Source organism: Camelus dromedarius, chromosome 12, assembly GCF_036321535.1.
Source record: "Camelus dromedarius isolate mCamDro1 chromosome 12, mCamDro1.pat, whole genome shotgun sequence".
NCBI lineage: Eukaryota > Metazoa > Chordata > Mammalia > Artiodactyla > Camelidae > Camelus > Camelus dromedarius.
In genome coordinates this window covers 52,115,269-52,136,606 of record NC_087447.1, presented here as the reverse complement: position 1 = coordinate 52,136,606, position 21,338 = coordinate 52,115,269, and the positions used below count along the sequence as shown (strand labels likewise).

At 49.1% G+C, this 21,338-nt stretch overlaps 1 protein-coding gene across 2 annotated transcripts in view; it reads left to right on the top strand.

Annotated features, from left to right (window-relative positions):
- The window catches only part of TENM4 (teneurin transmembrane protein 4), a 2,614,938-nt gene extending 2,593,913 nt beyond the window's left edge, over nt 1-21,025 (top strand). For both annotated transcript variants that reach the window (XM_064492755.1, XM_031460439.2), the window contains 5 exons: nt 1,838-2,073; nt 5,752-6,048; nt 7,477-9,091; nt 14,316-14,458; nt 17,084-21,025. In XM_064492755.1, coding sequence (XP_064348825.1) covers nt 1,838-2,073; nt 5,752-6,048; nt 7,477-9,091; nt 14,316-14,458; nt 17,084-17,842 — 3,050 coding nt within the window. In that variant the 3' untranslated portion in view covers nt 17,843-21,025. The remainder of the gene's footprint in view (nt 1-1,837; nt 2,074-5,751; nt 6,049-7,476; nt 9,092-14,315; nt 14,459-17,083) is intronic.
- The last annotated feature ends 313 nt before the right edge of the window (nt 21,026-21,338 follow it).

The window sequence follows — 21,338 nt, the reverse complement described above, 5'->3', positions numbered from 1 at the left end:
GTGCCAGACATGTAAAACTAGTAGTAGCTAGCATTTAACCTCACACACACTGTCTGCTAAGTACAGTTCTCAGATCTTCATCTTCATTATCTCACTTAATCCTAAGAGGTAAAGTACAATTATTCTCCCCAATGTACAGATAAAGAAACAGAGGCATGAGAGGTTAAGGAATTTGCCTAAGGTCTTGCAGCAAGAGAGTGGCAGAGCTAGGCCCGGAACCCGGGCAGCCTGGCTCCCAAGTCCATACTCTTAGTCTCTGTGCGGTAGTGCCTTTCACAGGAGGCCTTTCAGGATTTGAGAATTCATTCATTCACAGAGTGGTGAACCCTACACCCCTCGACTACAAGACCACTAGTGAGGCCCATAAAGAGGCTAAGGGAGGGGAGAACATTCATTCTGACCACAGGAACGAGGGAAGCTTTAGGGAGGAGCCTTGAAGGAGGGACTTAGGCTAGCATTTAGTAAACAGAGGGGCAGTGCCTACAGGAGCAACAGCCGAGGAAGGGCAAGAGGCAGGAGACTGTAGCACGAACTCGGAGGCAGGAGACTGTAGCACGAACTCGGAGGGTGTTTCCGTTTTTAGAAAAGAACAAAGTGTGCATTTTACAGCTGAAATTTACTTTTCCTCCAGAAGTTTCTTTTAGCTAAAGGTCCTAATTAAAATGTTTTAACTGGATTTAAAATTTAAAAATCAGATCTATTTTTAAATCATTGTCATATATAGAGAGACATATACACCCATATATGTGTCTATATATGACAGTGATTTAAAACACATATATAATATATATATTTGGCATTCTGTCATTGTTTTACATATTTGAGTTTTTACCTTGTTGTAAAGAGTGTTGTTGCCCTAGTGGGAGAGCCTTAATAATCCTACTTTCAGGAGTCTTTTTTGATTAAATAACCCAAAATGAAGACATTGATTTATCCAAAAAGCATATTTTTTTAACAGAGATATAATTCACATACTATAAAATACACCCTGTTAAAGAGTATAATTCAGTGTTTTTTAGTTTACTTACAGAATTGTGTGACCATTACTACCGTATAATTCCAGGAATTTTTTACCACCCCCAAAAAGAAACCTCATATCCATTAGCAATCATTCTGCATTCTCCTTTTCCTCACTAATCTACTTTCTGTCTCTACGAGTTGGCGTATTCTGGACATTTCATATAAATGGACTGATTCATACAATATGTAACTTTTTGTGTCTGACTTCTTTCACTTAGCCTAATGTTTATTTTTATTTGTTTATTTTTGGGGGGAGGGGTAATTGGGTTTATGTATTTATTTTTAATGGAGATACTGGAGATTGAACCCCAGACCTCATGCATGCTAAGCATGCATTCTACCACTGTTCTATAGCCTCTCCCCAAGCCTAATGTTTAAAATATATTTATTTGCAGTGTTATTTGTAATGATGAAAAACTAGAAACAACCAGAATATCTATTTGAAGGCTGATTAAATGGATGATGGTGTGTCCATACAATGGAATAGTATGCAGTCATTAAGAAAAACATTTATGAAAAATATTCAACAAAATAATACAATGATCAGTGAAAAACACTATAAACCATTTTTAGCTATAAATATATTCGGAAATATCCTAAAATCTAGGAATATACCAAAATATTTACAGTGGTTTTCTCTGGGGACTGAGCTCATGGATCTCCATGTATTTTCCCAGTTTTCTTCAATGACAATGTTTTGTGTCTATAGTCAGAACAATCACCACATTTAAAAGCCACAGTACTGCCTCCGCTGTACACACACCTCCCTCCATCCTCAGCCCTCCTAAGCAGAGCTCGTCCCTCATGTCTTCCGCAGACCAGGTCCGAAACAGCTACTACATCGGAGCCGACGGCTCCCTGCGGCTGCTGCTGGCCAATGGCATGGAGGTGGCCCTGCAGACGGAGCCCCACCTGCTGGCTGGGACTGTCAACCCCACAGTGGGCAAGAGGAATGTGACGCTGCCCATCGACAACGGCCTCAACCTGGTGGAGTGGCGGCAGCGCAAGGAGCAGGCTCGGGGCCAGGTCACCGTCTTCGGGCGCCGGCTTCGGGTGAGCCAGGCCTCCCAGCCAGTCTCAGCCTCTTGGGGCAGCTGGGTCCTGGAAGGGAAGGAAGGAGGAGGAATCTGAGAACTGGGTTCTGTTCTCAAAGCTGTTCCTGGGGGAGGAAGTGTTCCTGGGCCCTCCGTTTCCTCATCTGCAGAGGGGAAAGCAGATTAGGCAACTGCACACAGTAAGGGTCTCATGTATCTTTTCAGCTCTGTTGGTGGAAAGGTAACCGACTTTGATGTTCATCAGGCCGGAATTGAGTCTCCAGCTTCTATTAAAGATCTGCCCTTTAATCTTTAATCTCATAAAACTTCAATTCCGTTATCTATAAAATGGGGAAGATAAAACCAATTTACAAGTTGTACAAGGGTTAGAAATAATACATCAAGTGTCTCATTCAGAGTCTGGCACATAGTAAGTGGTCATTATGGGGGAGGGTATAGCTCAGTGGTAGAGCATGTGCTTAGCATGCACCAGGTCCTGGGTTCAATCCCTAGAACCTCCATTAAAAAGAATAATAAGTATTCAGTAATACCTATTCTAGTTGTCATTGTTATTGCTGTCCTTACTACTGTTACTGTTAGCACTTGCTAACATGTACCGAGATTCAGTTTAGCTCTTGTGGAACCTAAGTCACATTCTCGCTCCAGGAAAGGTGAGCAGTTGCTGCCAGTGGGTGGCATCTGCAGTCTGGCATCTCAGAGTGCTTTTCAGCGTGTGGATGCCCTGAACCAGCCCTTTCTCTGCCTCACTCCCATGTCTCTGCAGTGTGGCCTCTGCGCCAGAGGCCGATCACCCAGCTTCTTTTCCCTCCAGCTTCAGAAAGGAAGGTGATAGGAGAGTGAAAACGGGGGACCAGCCCTGGCTTTCAGCACAGCGCCTGACCGAGCACAGGTGCTTCTTAGGAACTTGGGGAGCTGCAGGGCCCCGCAGGGCTGAACCAGTTGCTCCTGACTCCTAGAAACCACAGAGGCATCTTCATGTAACACGTCTGGGGCTGTCTTGAGCCCCCTGCCTTTTCTCTCAAAGAAAGTTGATTCTTTCACACACGGGGCATCCAGGGTCCAGGGAGAGAAAGGATTTTTCCAGACTTATGTAGCTGGGCGGCAGTAACGATTAGAAATAGGCACCATGTCTCATGATTCAGTTCTCACAACAGATACAGAAATTAAGTGACTTCTTCAGTGTCACATAACTAGGGCCAGAAAGCAAGGCTTCCTGTGTCCCTCAACAGCCAACAAGCCAAGCAGCTATCTACCGTGGGAAAGTCTTCCACTAGTTCCCCGAGGAAGGCCTAGCTGTCTCTGTTCTCCGTGGGCCACCATCTGTGGCCTCTCTGCACCCCCTGTGTGAGTTCTCCAGGAGCCCTTCCTACACATCTGAGGCAGTGTGCTAAATGGAACGTTTGACCTGGGTTTGATTCTTGCCTGGGTCACAGGTGTAGCCTCCAGCAGCTCCCCTGAGCCTCAGATTCCTCTGCAGAAACCAGATGATACATTCGGTGCACCCAGCCCAGGGCCAGAAGATCCCAGGTGCTCAGTAAACAGCAGCAATTAGTGCTCTTAGGACTTCCTCTCTGCCGTGTGAACTGGACCAAAAGTTTCCCAGGCTTTAATTGGTTTCTCTCCCAGCCTGAGATTAATAGCGCTCCAGTCGAGTGGCCACATCTCCAAGTCCTCCCAAAATAAATGGCCACCCACAGTGGCGGCGTGTGGAATTAGAGTGTTAGCCGGGTGCACCTCCCCGTAATGGAGCTCATTTTTTATACAACTGGGAACTTTTTTAATAAAGAAAGATGTAAAGTAATCTCATTGCCGCCACTGCCGTGCACAGGAAGCATCAGGCGGTTCCCTAGTGAGCTGCTTAATTCAATTTTATTAATTTTGCTGCAGAGGTGTGGCTCCCCTTCACGAGGGGCCCTCAAGGGGATGAGGGGGGAAGCTGGCTGAGTGGCACCACCTTGGGGGGAGTCACAGGGGACCTTCCCAAAGATGCTTTAAAAGGGCTCCCATCATTGTTGGCAGTGCAGACCCTGCCTCTTCCTTTGCTCTTTCTGCAAAGGAACACAGCTTCAGCCTCCAACACCTCTGATATTTCATGGGAATTGTCTGCCACACTGTTTTTGCTTCTGCAATTGTGTTTGATTACCCCTGGGAAGGCAACCTTATTATAACCAAGCCATTCACAGCTAAAGTTGTCTCAGCACCATCATTATAAATCCTTATTTTCAAGGCTTTGGAATTTGTTTGGGGAGAAGGGAGACACACGTGTCTCTACTTCCTCTGAGAATGACCGTGATCATTTACTGTCATTTAATGGAAATAACTACAACCATTACCTCAGTACCTTCTGTGGAGCCCTCTACTAGATAATTTACTGAGGTTTCTTCAGTCGTCATAACAGCACTGTTATTGTTATACAGGGAAAGAAATCAAGACTCAGAGAGGGAAAGGCATTGGCCCAAGGTCACACAGAAAAGTCTGTCACAGAGTCGAGGCTGGACTCCTGGGCTTGTTTCTGAGACCTAAGCCCTTTTTTTTTTTTTACCACACAGGGCCCTAGAGGGCCTTTCATTACCTTAATCTACATATCTGGTTTCGTGTCATGTGACCTGCATTGTCTGCTTCCCTCTTGGGTCTTCCTACCTCCTTGTCAAACTGAACCAGGAACCAATGAAAGAGTCAGAAAAGGGGCCCACATGCCCCATCAGGCCAGGCACCAATTAGAGGGAACCAGCATTTTAGCTTCAGAGTACCTGGCAGTCTTTCAGGGATAACCGGGTCTAAAGGGTACATCCAAATACAGAAACAAGCCTCTGAAGTGTATTTCTTTATTAAAATACAAAAAACATGACTTATTGCTACCCCTGTGGGAACCCTGTATTTCTGACTCTGAAAGGAAGTTGAATTGTATGCCCAGGCAGAGATCACACAAAGGGCTCAGGATCCCAGAGGCAGGAGCAAAATGTTCCAAAACCTAGGGAAGTGTCCCCAGATGACCCACAGCCAGATCAGCCATCCTAGACTCAAACATGTGCTGCCTCCCAGGGCCTCTAAGAAGAGGAAGATGCCTTAGGAGCTGACTGAGGTGACAAAGAAGCCCTCACTGTGGTGGCAGAGGGCAAGAGAGACCTCAGAAGGGCTAGGAAGTCCAAAGCCCCAAGAAGGGTCGGACTCGCTCAGAGGACCACAGAGCATAGGTTGGCACAATGCAGTGGTGAGGGTCAAATCCAGACTCACCAACCACAAGATCTGGAGCTTGTCCCTGACTCTGGTCTCCCCAGTGTCAAGCAGGACCACAATGCCTGGCACATAATAAATGGGTCAGACACGATTTGCTGGGCCCATGTGCACTCTCCCTTTTCAGGAGGGAGTCAAGAAGGATCTGCCTTTCTGTCTTCTTTAGGAGAACCACATCAGGACATGATGTGGATGGTCTCCAGTAATAGCTACTAGTTATCCCGCATCTGCACTGTCTTTACCCTCACAACAGCCCTGTGTAAATGGCACTATTATTCCCATTTTACAGATGAGGAAACTTCACAGAGCTGACACGTGACAGAGCTAGGACCCAAACCCTTGTCTTTCGCCACCCGTGACCTGTGCTGCCTCCTCTTCTCAGCAGCTTCTCAGACTAGTTCTCAATATCTAGATTGTCTCTTTCCTCCTACCCCTGCCCCAGGTTCACAATCGGAACCTCCTGTCCCTGGACTTTGACCGCGTGACACGCACAGAGAAGATCTATGACGACCACCGCAAGTTTACCCTCCGGATCCTGTACGACCAGGCAGGACGGCCCAGCCTCTGGTCACCCAGCAGCAGGCTGAACGGCGTCAATGTCACGTACTCCCCGGGGGGCCACATTGCCGGCGTCCAGAGGGGCATCATGTCTGAGAGGATGGAATACGACCAGGCGGGTCGCATCACGTCTCGGATCTTCGCTGACGGGAAGACGTGGAGCTACACGTACTTAGAGAAGGCAGGTGTCTGTCTCCCTCCATCACTGGCCTCACCATATAGAAGACCGACCACAGTGGCTCACTTGTGGCCAGGCCAACCTGCTGACCTCATTGGGGTAGATCTGACCCATGTGGTCTCCAAAAGGAAATGTTCAGGAAAATCTGCATCAGGGGACCAGGGGGCCCCGGGGGTTGTCTGAATGGATTATGGTGGTGGTGTGGCAAGTGAGGGGTCCTGGGGCCGGAGAATGTGAAGGTCCCACCTGATGGGCTGGAGCTAGGATCAGGCCCAAACACTTCTGGAGCAGGATTTGGGGTCTGGACCCAGGCAGAGGTCTGCTCCCAGGTCAAGGGTACACAGAGAACAAGGCAGAAGCCTGGGGATCAGTATTAAGCAAGAAGTGCTTAATCCTGAGCTTTAAGTCCTAGGTGTGGCCTTGGTAAGTCCCTTCTGCTTCAGCTCAGGATTCATTTCATCCCCTAGACTAAGAACCAGAAAAAGTCTGAAATCAAAAGTTGGTCCCAAATAAGAGAAAATAGTGACTTTGATGCCCAGATGCCTCTGGCCTGTTATCTGCTGGCTTATTCCTGCAACAGTCTGTATTTCATGCCCTGATTCTGGTACCCAGATCCTTACTTTGTATTCTGCTCCTGGTCACCTGTCCAGGGCCCAGGCTCTGCCTGATCTGTGATATCTTCCCTACTCCGTGTGATGTTCTCATCTCTGAGAGCAGTGTTCTGTGGTAGAACCAAGAGAGACCTTGGAGGTCATTCAAACACTGAAAAACCAAACCCAGAGAGGGAAAGGACTTTCTCAGGGCCACACAGTGGGTCTATTATTAGAAACCAGGTTTCTCCATTCCCATCACAGCCCACCCTACCCTAGGGTGGGCATATGACCTGTTATTACATAAACAATTATGCAAAACCTGAAACACCTTTCTCAGATATGTCTTTATCCTGTAGGCCATAGGGAGTCAACAGAAGTTGTCTGGCAATAGACATTGTCAGGCTGTGTTTTAGGATAACCATTCTTGCTTGAGTAGGAAGATTGATCTGAGAAGGAATCTGTAGCAAGGAATCCAGGAGAGAGGCTGCTGCAGATCTTTTAGACCAGTGTTCCCAACCTTTCTTGTACCCCATCACACACTGAAGTTACCATTTTTGAACCAAACGCAAAGGGGCCGACAAGGCTTCTCACCATGGGAAAGCAAATGGCCTGAGAGCTCTGAGGCCAGGGCCAAGGGCAGAGTGAAGTCCTTCTCTTAGCACACCTGTACACCACTGCAGCATCCTAGGATGCACTGGTTGGAAAGCTCTGGTCTGGGCATAACTTAGAACCACCAGCTTCCTTGGCCTCTCACTCCTTTCCTTTAAGTCTTGGGCTCACAGACCTACCCTTCCTCCCCAGCACCCTCCTCTCATCTGTTGGTTTTCTTTCCCTGCAGTCCATGGTGCTGCTCCTCCACAGCCAGAGGCAGTATATCTTCGAGTTCGACAAGAACGACCGCCTCTCTTCTGTGACAATGCCCAATGTGGCCCGGCAGACGCTGGAGACCATCCGCTCAGTGGGTTACTACAGGAACATCTACCAGCCCCCCGAGGGCAACGCCTCAGTCATCCAGGACTTCACTGAGGATGGGCACCTCCTCCACACCTTCTACCTGGGCACTGGCCGCAGGGTGATGTACAAGTATGGCAGGCTGTCCAAGCTAGCTGAGATGCTGTACGACACCACCAAGGTGAGCTTCACCTACGATGAGGCCGCCGGCATGCTGAAGACCATCAACCTGCAGAACGAGGGCTTCACCTGCACCATCCGCTACCGTCAGATCGGGCCTCTGATAGACCGCCAGATCTTCCGCTTCACTGAGGAAGGCATGGTCAATGCCCGTTTTGACTACAACTATGACAACAGCTTCCGCGTGACCAGCATGCAGGCCGTGATCAACGAGACGCCGCTGCCCATCGATCTCTATCGCTATGATGACGTGTCGGGCAAGACTGAGCAGTTTGGGAAGTTTGGAGTCATCTACTATGACATTAACCAGATCATCACCACAGCGGTCATGACCCACACCAAGCACTTCGATGCGTACGGCCGGATGAAGGAAGTCCAATATGAGATCTTCCGCTCTCTCATGTACTGGATGACCGTCCAGTATGATAACATGGGGCGAGTCGTGAAGAAAGAGCTGAAGGTGGGACCTTACGCCAACACCACTCGCTATTCCTATGAGTACGATGCCGACGGCCAGCTGCAGACGGTCTCCATCAATGATAAGCCACTGTGGCGCTACAGCTATGACCTCAATGGGAACCTGCACTTACTGAGCCCGGGGAACAGTGCACGGCTGACCCCACTACGGTACGACCTCCGGGACCGCATCACCAGGCTGGGTGACCTGCAGTACAAGATGGACGAGGATGGTTTCCTGAGGCAGCGGGGCAGTGATGTCTTTGAGTACAACTCAGCAGGGCTGCTCATCAAGGCCTACAACCGGGGTGGTGGCTGGAGCGTCAGGTACCGCTATGATGGCCTGGGGCGGCGGGTGTCCAGCAAGAGCAGCCACAGCCACCACCTGCAGTTCTTTTATGCAGACCTGACCAACCCCACCAAGGTCACCCACCTCTACAACCACTCCAGCTCTGAGATCACATCCCTCTACTACGACCTGCAAGGACACCTCTTCGCCATGGAGCTGAGCAGCGGAGATGAGTTTTACATAGCTTGTGACAACATCGGGACCCCTCTTGCTGTCTTCAGTGGAACGGGCTTGATGATCAAGCAGATCCTGTACACGGCCTACGGGGAGATCTACATGGACACCAACCCCAACTTCCAGATCATCATCGGCTACCACGGGGGCCTCTACGATCCACTCACCAAGCTCGTCCACATGGGCCGGCGGGATTACGACGTGCTGGCTGGTCGCTGGACTAGCCCCGACCACGAGTTGTGGAAGCACCTTAGTAGCAGCAATATCATGCCTTTTAATCTCTATATGTTTAAAAACAACAACCCTATCAGCAACTCTCAGGACATCAAGTGCTTCATGACAGGTGAGGATCAGGGCTTGTTCAGAGGGCTGGAACCACGATTACTCTGGCCATCTGACAAGACAGTCCACCTCGAGAAAGCCAGTGTCGGGTAATGGGAAACACTGACTTTCCCTTAGAGCAGTATTTTCCAAAGTATTTTTGAAGAAACACTAGTTCAGAGAAATGCTCTGGAAAAACTGGTTTTGGCATCAAATCAATTTGACAGGACAACCACCATTCTTGCATTTTCATAGTACATTTCAGCTTATGAAAGGCCCTGAGAAGTCCTGTAGTAAGGAGACCTGTTTCATGTAATTACCCACTATTTCTCAAGTCTTTCTGACCATGAAACCCCCTTTTTCACCGTGAAACCCTAATATCCCACTGGATGCATCCCTTGGAATGCACTTTGAGAGTCTCTGACCTAGAGATCAGGCTGGTGATGAGTCCCTGATAAGTTTGGTGAAGTTATGGCAAAAAAGAAAAAGAAAGAAAGAAAAAAGAATTCAGTTTTCTTACTTGGGATGATGTAATGGAAAATTCAGACATTTAGAGACAGAACTGGGTGAAGGACCCATCATTTCTAAGTTATGACAGTCACAAAATTAACTTAACTTCCTCTGAATTCTAGTTTCCTGATCTATAAATTGAAGATAGAATACCTCCCCTGCCTCTGATAAGTTAAATATGCATATTATAAATCCTAGAGCAACTACCAAGAGAGAAAACAGAGGCAGAGCCAATCAGTCAATAGTGGAGATAAAATGAAGACTAAAATAGTAATCCAAAAAGGATGACAAAAGAGGGGGGAAAGGAACAAAGAACAGATGGACAAATAGAAAAAAGCAAAAAACCCACCCAGTAGGACGGTGGCCAGGGGGAAATGAGGCACAGCTTATAACCTGCCTAGCACAGCACGTGCCGCGTGTAGGTTCCCTTTCCCTGGCCCTCTGATTTTAGAAGTGGGCTTTGGTCTTCACTACTGTGAGGCCAACTTGAGCATAAAGTGTCCCGTAGTTCATACATGCCAGCAATGTCTTCAGCAGCCTCGCTGCAGCAAGCAGCCACTGCCAGGCTAGCCACAGAAGACCTCAGGAGTTAGAGCAGCTGTGGCGATTCAGGTCTGAATAAAACCATCACTTTTTATAGAAGAGAGCTTTTGGTGGGCAAAAGTCGGGCATGGCAACTTGTGAACCTGGTTGTCTCCCCCTCTTGTGTCCTGTGACGCAGTCTTCCTGCGCCCATGTTAAGGCAGTTTCATTCATTGTACGAAGGCCTCCTCTGTGCAGCCACTGTTTTAAGCACTGGGGATAGAAAGATGATCCCTGCCCTTCAGGAATTCACCCTGCAAGAGGCGAGATGGACAACTGCTGTCCAGTGTGAGGGGCCCACGATGAAGGTCTGCACTGATGGCCAGTGAAACACAGGAGGCACAGCTGGCTCTGTCCTAGAAGCAGCTGACGTGTGAGGCCCGCCTAGAGGGGACATTCACCAGGTAACAGGGAGAAAGGCAGTCCAGGGGGAGGGCACTGCACGCGCAATGGTGCAGAGAGGGCAGCATGTACAGCTGCATGCGTGCCCTTTAGGGGCATGGTGGCTTCCTGGTGGCTCCGTCTGGACCAGTTTCTGCTGACAGCAGTTAGAGGATTCTTCTTTCAGGGAAGAATTCCAGGTGGTCATGGTGAGAGCAGGAGTCCCAAGAGTGGGGAAGAAGAGAGGACACAGTGGTGAGCAGGTGTGATGAAAGCATGCTTGGGGCCTGTGGATGCACAGGAATATCCCAACCAGGTTTCAGTGTTCACAGTGCTCAGCTAGCTACCAGCCCCAGAAAAACTTAACAGATTGAGAGGACATTTCCTGCAGACAGCACGCCCCCTGCCTCAGCCTCCAATGAGTTTCCTATAGGTTACTGTAGCTGAAGAAAGAATGGTACAAAGAACAATTTTAGTACGAAAAACCAAGATACTACTAATTCTTATGAAACCCGGCCATTCAGCTTCCACGTGGGCTATGTGCAACCTCATTCACAGCCAGAAAAAACAGCAATAAAAAGGGCATCTTTGTTCCAAAAATTTCTTCAAGGGTCCTGGGTTATACTCCACTATAGGGTCTTAAGCCTATACTGCAGAGGCTCAGGTCACATGACAAGCCCTGACCCAGTCACCATGGCTGGGGAGACAGAGTGCACTAGTTGGCTTAGCCTAGGTCACATGCTCCAGTGCTGAGCCTTTATGTGGAGTCAGCTTCCCTAAAAGTACACGGATCCCCCAGAAAGAGAGTGAGAAGGCCGAATGGGACACTAGGAAGGCAGCCTACAAATGTCCACCACTGACATGGTGTACACTGTTGCACTTTTTTTTTTAATTGAAGTATAGTTGATTTACAATGTTGTGTTTCTGGTGTACAGCATAGTGATTCAGATATATATATATTCCTTTTCATATTCTTTTTCATTATAGGTTATTACAAGATACTGAATATAGTTCCCTGTGCTGTACAGTACAATATTGCACTTAACCCTAACTTGAAGCCTCTGAGATGGGGACGATTGACCCCATTTACAGAGAGGGAAGGTGAGGGTCAGAGAGGGAAAGTAACCGGCCTAACAAGAGGTGGCAAGGCTGGGGTTAGAACTCTGCTATGTCTGACTCCAAAATCCTCATTCTTAGATTCGAATTCTCCCCATAAAGTGCAAAGCTCTGCATGCGTGGAAGGGGTTATTATTATTCATCACTGTCCTAGGCAGCCACACTAATGTCTGGGACGGATGGGTAAAGAGCTTTTTAACTTGAGGGAAATGTCTACCTCTGATGTCATAGGAAAGAAGAGTAAAACTCCCAACTCCTCAGAAAAGCACAGTAGAAAAACCGATGAAAAATCAGTTTTCAGCATTTTTCCTAAAGGCATAAGTGAGAAAATTTCCCACCTTCCATCACTATAATTAAGACCCAGGCCTCTTTTCAGCCCCCTGGTGTCCTGGGAATTTGCAGTATTCCTTATAGAACCATTCCTTTGTAACTACAAATTCAGATGCAAGTTCTCAGCCTCAGGCAAAATGGCTTTTTAGGGTTCCCACCCCCCCAACCCATTCTGTTTGTTTTAATTTCCCAAAGAACCATCTGCCAAGATTCATAGAATCAGAGATTCTTAGAAACTCAGTAAGGAATGGGACTTTGGAGGAAATCTGGTCTAGGCGCCTCATGCTACAAATGAGAAAATGGAGGACCAGGGACATGGAGGCATGGTTTGAGGAAACACAGAAAACCTTATATGAGCCAGGAACCAAGATGGACACTTCAAAATATATTAAATCCAATCATTTATGTAACAAACAGAATGGTTCCTAGGCGACGGCTGCCCCCAAATGGTAACACTGGTAGTATTCTTCTCCATGACTTGGTGAAAACCATTTCTCCCGTCAGTTTGCAGATAAGGAAACTGAACCTCAGAGAGGTTAAGGAGACTGTCCAAAGTCACACAGTTTGCAAGTTGAGGAGCCAGAGTTTGGACCTAGGTTTTGACTTCCCTCACCATGTTCCTTCCCTTATATGATCTTTCTAGAAGTAGAACCTGGGTTTCCAAGCTTCCCTTTCTACCACCCCTCCACCTCAGCACCTCCAGGCTTCAAACCCGAGAGAGGGGCTCTGAAACATCCCAAAACAAACAAACAAAAAAGAATCGGGAAAGAAAAAGGCAAATCAGAGGTTCTTGAATGGAAACGCAACATGGGATGCAGTGGAGACAGGGACACAATTGTTGACCCCAAAGGGCATTCCCATCACTGGGATGAACTCAGTGGGTCGTAGGGGAAGACTGTTCCACTGATGTCTGGACTCTAAGAAGCTCCCTGACCGGGGATCTGCCTGCTTTGGAAGAAGCCAGTAGTAGGCCTGGATGTCCACAGCCTGGAGTTGCTGGCTCTGAGGCTCAGCTCCAAACCCTGCCTTCTCCAGACTTTGGATTTGAGTCTCTGGTCAATAGCTGCTTTGGCATCTTCAGCTGCCTCTTCCCAAGGAAGGCTGAGCCATGCTGGGACACAGATTTTCTGTCTCTCTCCTGTAGATCCCCAATCACCTCCCACCCACCAGCCCAGGCTCCTCCTGCTCCAGCCACGGTTTTCCTTTGTGGTTCTCTCTCTGCCTTGCTGAACCTGAACACTCCTAAGATTCACCTCCCCTCTCCAGACCTTGTCTTATACAGTGGCCTTTGCCTGGGGTGCCCCTTCATCTCTGTTGAAGCCTGACAAAATTTACAGCGCTTTCAGTGTCTGGCTTAAAGGCCATCGTCCTCATGAAGACTTGTCAGCCAGTGCAACCCAAAGACTTCTGCCCTCCTCTTGACCTTTCTCTTGTGTCACAGTTATCTATGCCTACGTCTCGTATCCCCTTCAGGGTCCTGAGGGTCTGTGACAGCTGTGCTAGGCACATAAAAGGCACCCAGCCAGAGCAGGCCAGGTAACTGATGGCACACCCTCCACCCTCTTTCTTTTCCTTATGCCTTGGCTTTCTGATTCCGGTCTTCAATGAGCCAGATCCTCATGACAATATCCCACCTGTCTCTACACCTGATGTTTTATCATTAGGAACCCCCCAGGGATGTTATAAAACCAACAAATCCCATGCCTATGAGGCTAGATCCTCAAACCCAATATAAAGACTGGGAAAGGAAGGCACAGGGCGGTTAAGTGCCTTCCTTGGAATGTCAGAGTAGATAAAAGGCAGGATGTGGGAGACGGGATGCACGCTGGCCCTGAAGCTCTAATCTCTGCCCCCCACCCAAAAAAAAGTACGAAAGGAGGGAGAGTTTGTCTCTTAAGTGAATTTTCTCTTTGAAAGTCATTCATTAACATCCTTCCTTTGGGTGTGATGCCCTCTGTAAATGTCTCCTATTGATGTTGGGGGTAGATGTGGAGGAGTCTTCATCCATCAGCAGCTGCCCCTGGCTATGAAGCTGAAGGTCCCAGGGGTAGAATGGCAGTAGAAAGGGGAGTCTGGAAACCTTGGTTCTACTTACATGACGTCTCTCGCAGATACATCCCTAGTAGGGGACTCTCGGTCCCAAGAGCCTGTCCGGCTTCCATATTGTGAAACAGTTTCCAGCATGTTTGTACCAGTTGACTCTGCCACCAGCAGCCCTCCCTGTCCTCACCCTCACCCCAGCCTAACAGTATGCTGCTTTCTTGGGATGTGTCACATCCAAAGTCCACTGACTCCAGGGGGGATGTTTTTGCTTTTTTCCCACCCAGATGTCAACAGCTGGCTCCTCACCTTCGGATTCCAACTTCACAATGTGATTCCTGGCTACCCCAAGCCAGACGTGGATGCCATGGAACCATCCTATGAGCTGGTCCACACACAGATGAAAACTCAGGAATGGGACAACAGCAAGGTAATTCACACCTGGCCACCTGGCAGCCCACCCCTCAGGCCATCCAGACATTACAGAGGTGGGCCCCACCAGCCTTTCAGGAAAGCTTGGGCCGATGATAGAAACGGATGTTGTATGTTCACAGTGCCTGCCAGAAATTGTTCCGTGAATACTTAATAACCCCACCACTGGCAAGTCACTGTGGACCCAGCTGTTAACAGCACACAGACCCTCACAAGCCAAATTAAGGAGTTTTGTGTCTTACACTGAGTTTGGAGTTCCCAAGAAACAAGGAGCCTTTGTCACAACCCAGAACAAAAGTACAAGGAGGGAAGGTGTATTCTAAATACAAAGGTGGCATTTTTCTGAGCGGCTTGATGCAGCTAGCCTTGGTGAGGTATTCTACGTAAATTAACACACAGATATCCCCTGCTATGGTTGTTCTCATTTTACAGATTTAATGCTTGAGGCTTTCCAAGGCCACACAGCAAGGATCGAGCAGAGCAGGGTTCAAACCCAGAACTATCTGTAGGTGTTCAAAAAAATGTCACTTTCCCCTGTCTTCCTTTTATGACCCAATTTCAAAGACTCATAGAATTATGCAGCTATCATGATTCTTAAAAACAGTTTCATCCCACCCCCTCACTTCAGGCATCCATTTGCTCACTTCTTCCCACTGCCCCCCTCATTCATAAGATCTGTACCAGGAGCTGGCTTTTCCAGGCCCTGTGCCTCAGGAGCCCAGTGAATGCAGAAATGAATCAGGCAGAGACCGGGCCTTCCAGAGAATCCCTGTCCAGGGGGACAAGAGACAGAGGAGGAAAGCAGGGTTGCCAAAAGGCATTCTGCTGGTGGTCAGAAACGTATACATCATGTCTCTTACTCCAACCTGATTGCATTAGGCCTCAGCTTAGCCTTTCCTTCACCTAGACTCTGTGAATGTGATTCTCCGTGCCTGTGCTCTGGTGGCACCCTATATCAGCCTCTTTCAAAGCACTCACCACATTATATTTTCATTCCTGTATCTCCACTAGACCCTGGACCCAAGAGGGCAAGTACTGGGTCTTATTTTGTCCCAGCATAGTGCTTTGCACATAGCAGGTGCATGGAAGACTTTTGTTGAATGAACAGATGGTTGAAAAAAATAAACCACCCTGTGAATTCAGCCTTCTTCCCCATTTTACAGGAGGAGGAGACCGGAGTTGAGAGGGAAACTGGCCCAAGGTCAGCTGGAAAGTGGCAGAAGGCTATGAGAACCTAAGTCTGTCTGGTCACCAAGCCCATCTTCTCCCTGCTGTCCTAGTCCTACCCCTCTGCCCTTCTCCAGTCCCCACCATCCTTCCCCATACAGCCCAGCTGCCCCTGGCCCTGACTGTTTTCCCAGGGCTGATTCCAGCCCTCAGCTCCACCCCTACCCCCAGGCTCCCTTCTCCACCCCCTCCCTCCCTCCTCTGACAGCAGGCCCATTGCCAACCTCGCCTGTCAATGAATTATTGATTTCTGCCCTTGGCAAGCATTGGAGATCTTTGTTGTTGAGCACTCCAGCTTTCATGAAACTCTAGGAAATAATTGTTCACAGACAGGGTTCTATTAATTATAAAGAGGACTTAATTTCAGTGAGAAGCCGATGGGCCTGTTTCTAAAGCCATTTCCCTAAGTTGCTGATAAGGCCCTGGGGCCTACCTGAGCTCCTTGAACCAGGTAGATGGTAGCTAAGCAGTCAGGTCCCAGCCTGTCCCCCAAAGCAGCCGAGGGCGGGGGCACTCAAGGAGCCCCCAGGAAGCACTGTGGGGGCTTAGGGCCCCCTTGAAATTCATTTATAAACATGGTGGAGAGCAGTAAAGCAGGGAAAGAGGGCTTATGTAAATCACGACTTTTCATCTTACTAAGCCTTCTTGCCAAGAATTCATTCCTCGCCATTCCTCTAACGTCACCTCCTCCTCCTTCAAGTCCCAACTCAAGTATGAGCCTGTCCTTGAACCCCACCTTCTCCACTTCGCTCCTCCGCCTCCAGGCCGAGAGGTTCTGAGCCGCGTTTGCTCCTCCCTACTCCAACAGCCCTTGAACTGAACCTCTAGAATCAGACAGACCTGGGTTCAGTGTGGGCTTGCATACTTACTAGTTGTATGACTGCGGGCCAGTCACAACCTTGTTGAGCCTTAGTTTCCTTAGATGTAAAACCAGAAAAATAAGTGTACCTACTGTATAAAGTTATTGTGAAGATCAAATGAAATAATGAATGTGAATTATTCAGCTCAAAGACCAAGAAATGTTGGCTTATAGCTATTAGTGTCACTTCTCTTAGACCACTAGTCACCACATTGGATTGGAGTTATTTGTTGTCACATCTGTCTTTCCCCACTAAATGATGAGTTCTTCAAGGGCAGGGATGATGTCTGAATCCTTGTTGTATCTCCAGCACCCAGAAAAGGACCTGGCCCAGAGGAGATGCTCCCTGAACAGCTTCTGATTGGAAGGAAGGGGGAACTGATGGATGAAGGAGGGCTGGATGTCCTCATGGTCAGCAGTAGAGCTAGATGCTACAGGCTAATAAATCTGTATAGGCTTGACTTAGTTATGTACGCTGATTCTCCAGGCTCTTGGAGGCTTCCCCCCTTATTGCACTCTCTCTCTTCTGTCCGCCAGTCTATCCTCGGGGTACAGTGTGAAGTGCAGAAGCAGCTCAAGGCTTTCGTTACCCTGGAACGTTTTGACCAGCTCTATGGCTCCACAATCACCAGCTGCCAGCAGGCCCCAGAGACAAAGAAGTTTGCATCCAGTGGCTCAGTCTTTGGCAAGGGGGTCAAGTTCGCCTTGAAGGATGGCCGAGTGGCCACAGACATCATCAGTGTGGCCAACGAGGATGGGCGGAGGGTTGCTGCCATCTTGAACAACGCCCACTACCTGGAGAACCTGCACTTCACCATTGACGGGGTGGACACTCACTACTTTGTGAAACCAGGACCTTCCGAAGGTGACCTGGCCATCCTGGGCCTCAGCGGGGGGCGGCGAACCCTGGAGAACGGGGTCAACGTCACCGTGTCCCAGATCAACACAATGCTCAATGGCAGGACTAGACGCTACACAGACATCCAGCTCCAGTATGGGGCACTGTGCTTGAACACCCGCTACGGGACAACGGTGGATGAGGAGAAGGCCCGGGTGCTGGAGCTGGCCCGGCAGAGAGCCGTGCGCCAGGCCTGGGCCCGAGAGCAGCAGCGACTTCGGGATGGGGAGGAAGGCCTGCGGGCCTGGACAGAGGGCGAGAAGCAGCAGGCGCTGAACACCGGGCGGGTTCAAGGCTACGACGGCTTCTTCGTGATCTCCGTCGAGCAGTACCCGGAACTGTCAGACAGCGCCAACAACATCCACTTCATGAGACAGAGCGAGATGGGCCGAAGGTGACAGAGAGGTCCTTGGCCTGGACTTCTTGCCAAAGACAGCTACTCTTTTGTGGCCACATACCTGACTGTGTTGTACTTAAAAAAACAAAAAACAAAAAACCCTTTTTTTAAACAAATGCAGAAAACAGCAAACAAAAGATACTGGTTGCATTGAAATTCATGCAACATCCTTTTTTTTAAGAAAAGAAAAACACAGATTTGGCCTTCACACATTTTTTGCAAAGAACAGAAGGTATTTTTTTTTCTGTAGTGTGATCACAATGAAAACCTTATTGTCTTTTGTTCCCTTTTCCTTGAGGAGTTTTCCTTGTTGTTTTGGGTACACTTCTCCTCGCTGAGATGCATCTCCTGGGGTGTGTCCTTGTCTGTCCCTCGGTACCCAGTGTGATGTGAGACATGAGTGTCTGTGCTAACTTGTCCCATGTGCAACTCTTTCTTCCATGGGGGTTGGGCAGGAGTGAGGGGTGCAGAGAGTCACGGGCCAGTAGCAAATTTCTGAGGGGGCCTGGAAGGAGGGTCTGCAGGACCTGAGGATCTTAGGCTAAGCTCCCGCAGACAAGTGGGGGCTGTTTACTCACTGTGTTCCATGCCTCCAGAGGACCATGGGTGGTTTCATCTTGCTCTGGGGAGTTTCATGATCTCACAGCACCTTTTTCAAGCTGCCCAAAACTCCTGTCCAAGCTTTATATTTTGATGCTAAATGAAACCCCTACCCCTTTTGCAAATTCTGTGTAGTTGTCAGTGCCACCCCCATGCTGGGATGGAGAAAGTGTCTCCCAGGTCCTTCCCCAGTCTGGTGACATCATCCTGGGGCTAAGAGCCCCAGCCTCTCCAAGAGGCAGAGGCACCCAGGATGTCTGTGGTTGGTTGGTCCTCCCATGATGTTCCTTATTCATCTCCTCCTCTCTCCCAAAGTCAGATGTGAGAACCAGCACTGCACAGCAAGCCCTCAGCTTGGGCACCACGTCCAGAGGGGAAGGCCACCCACGGTGAAAGGATGGCATTGGTGGCAAGGGTACCAGCCTGCCTTCCTAGGTGAAGCCCTCTCCCCATGACTTTTGGTACCTTCCCTCCACCACTCAGCTGCCACCACTGAGAAATAGGAGTGTGGAGAGAGGTGCCTGGTGGCCTTTGATTCTGGAAAGAGACTTAAGAAAAAGTCAGCCAAAGAGAGGAAGGCATGAGCCAAGCGTCCTTCTAACCAGTTCCTGAAGGCCCCTCTGCCTCCCATGTATTGGGCTAATTGCAGGGCTGGGATGCAACTGGAGCAACCTTCAGGCATTTCCTTCTGTAAAGTTCTTCTAAAACAGCTTCCCCTCTAGAGGAGCCCAGCCAGGATTGCAAAACAAGATTAAGGAGAAAGGAGGAAAGAGCTCACTCGGTGTGGCCTGGCAGTGTCATGCTCCCCCACCAGGATGGGGGTGGTTCCTGAGACTGGTGCCCATGGAGCCAGGAGGCCAGGCTACCATGGTCCCTGTGAGGACCTATGCCTGAGGTCAGTGGGAAAGGGCTTAAGCCCACTCAGGAGCCAGTACAACCCACGCCTGGAGGGCACGCCCAGGGAGAGGCAGCAGCCAACAGGCAGGGGGTGGGAAGCACTGAGGGGAGGGGTGAGTAGCCTGGTGAGCTAGGAGCTCCTTTCTCTTGTTTTACCTGCCTGACTACCATCATCATTACCACTCACAGGAGGCTCTGGGAGACCAGGAGGGGAAGCCAAATGCTTCCTTTTAAGCTGGGCTTTTTAGAAAATGGGACTTTTATGAGTTACATTTTACATTAAGTGTGGAAAATGACTTCTGAGTCTGAGCTCTTCCCCGTGGAAACCTTGTTGGATTGACAAGCTCATGGCACCTTTATAGCCTTACTCACAGAGTCTTCAGAATATTGCAGGAGTTAATGAAACCAAGAAGGCCTCCTACTGCACGAGAATTGGAGCAGCATGGAGTCTGGGTTCTGCCTGCAGAGGGAGGCACCCAGAGAGGAGGTTTCGCCTTACGTCATCCCACTGGGGTTAGAGGATGTGTTTTGCTAAGTGCTCTTCCTGTTTCCAAAAGAAGTCACACTGCTGTGACAGTGGGCCTTGGCCAGAGCTCCGCCGAGTCAGATGCAATGTCCCTCGGGCCCGCTGGGCAAGGCAGGAGCTTGTGGGCTCCCACCTGGCAGGATCATTCTTGGATGGGATAGAAAACAGTTTGGCCTGAAGAAAACCAATTTTTTTTATGCAAGATAGACTTATGCCTCCCAAATGTACTCTTGATATAAGGGGCCCTTGGGGAATGGACCCTGCCCATTGGCCCAGATGATCAGTTCCATCCTGGCTGCCTGACATCAATCAAGACCTGCTGTCCACTGGGAGGTCGGAAACAGCATGAGGCCTGAGGGAGTCCTCTCCCTGCACCTCTCCAACGCTCTGACCATCCACCCCGCCACCTGCCACCAAGGAAATAGCGTGGACTCTTGAAGAGCAAGATTACAGAGAATTATTGAGCATTTCTTTTCTTTAAACGAATGATGTTATATTCTTCCTGGGTTACATACCGCCCAGGAGACCTGGCTTCTGCATCAGGGGAAGCTGAAGCATCCCCGTGCTTTAGAGAAGGGATCTCAGGTGTGGGGCCGGTAGCGTCATGCACCTCGCTGGGTTTCACATTGGTGCTGTTGCTACTGGAGATGGTGCTCCTGGCCTCTGCCCTTTTGAGTTGCTTTCCATTCCACGACAGGTGACTCAGTGCCTCCCCTTTCAGTGCGTCCTCCTGCTGAGACCAGCAGTCCCAATCTCACAGCAAGAGTGAATCTGAAGGCATAAGCCAGATTTCCCTGTGCCTGCTTAGTGGCCTCCAGGCTTCAAATCCCATCCTTTTGGCACTAACCAACCAAAACGTGTCCATTACTCAGCGTTACTAGTCCTCCCTCACTGGCCCAGGGTCATTATTCTGTACGGTGGCAGCTTCTGACCCTAGAAAAAGGTTTATCTTGGAAGAGTGCCTGCCTTCTCCGCCACCCTCCACAGCTGCCATTGGCCCCTCACCCTCAGCACCTTGTCATCACCTTAAATAGGACCTTAGTGATTCCCCAACTTCGTTTTTTATAGGATGAGATCTCCTTGTTGCCCACCCTCCAGACAGACAGCATTGGAGAGCAGAGCTATGACAACAGGAAGAAGGGGAAGAAACTCCGCGGTGAATCACAACTTCGTCAGCCCCTGATGCTTGTCTCTCAGAACTGTTGGCTGAACATTAACCCAAGGAACAGACCAGTGCCTGATTCCTACCTAGGGATGGAGGATTTGAAACAATTTCTAAGAAACTTATGACCAGAGGTTGGGAATGGCCAGAGGGCGTGATTTTAAATAATCGGAATGGGGTGGGGCTGGGAACAGAAGGTGTTGGTAGACAAGGAAGGTGAGTAAAACTGAGCAGTGTTTTTATAGACACGTAACAAGAAATAAGATTTGCTTTAAAAAAAAAAGAAGAAGAAGAAGAAAGGACCTCTTCAGC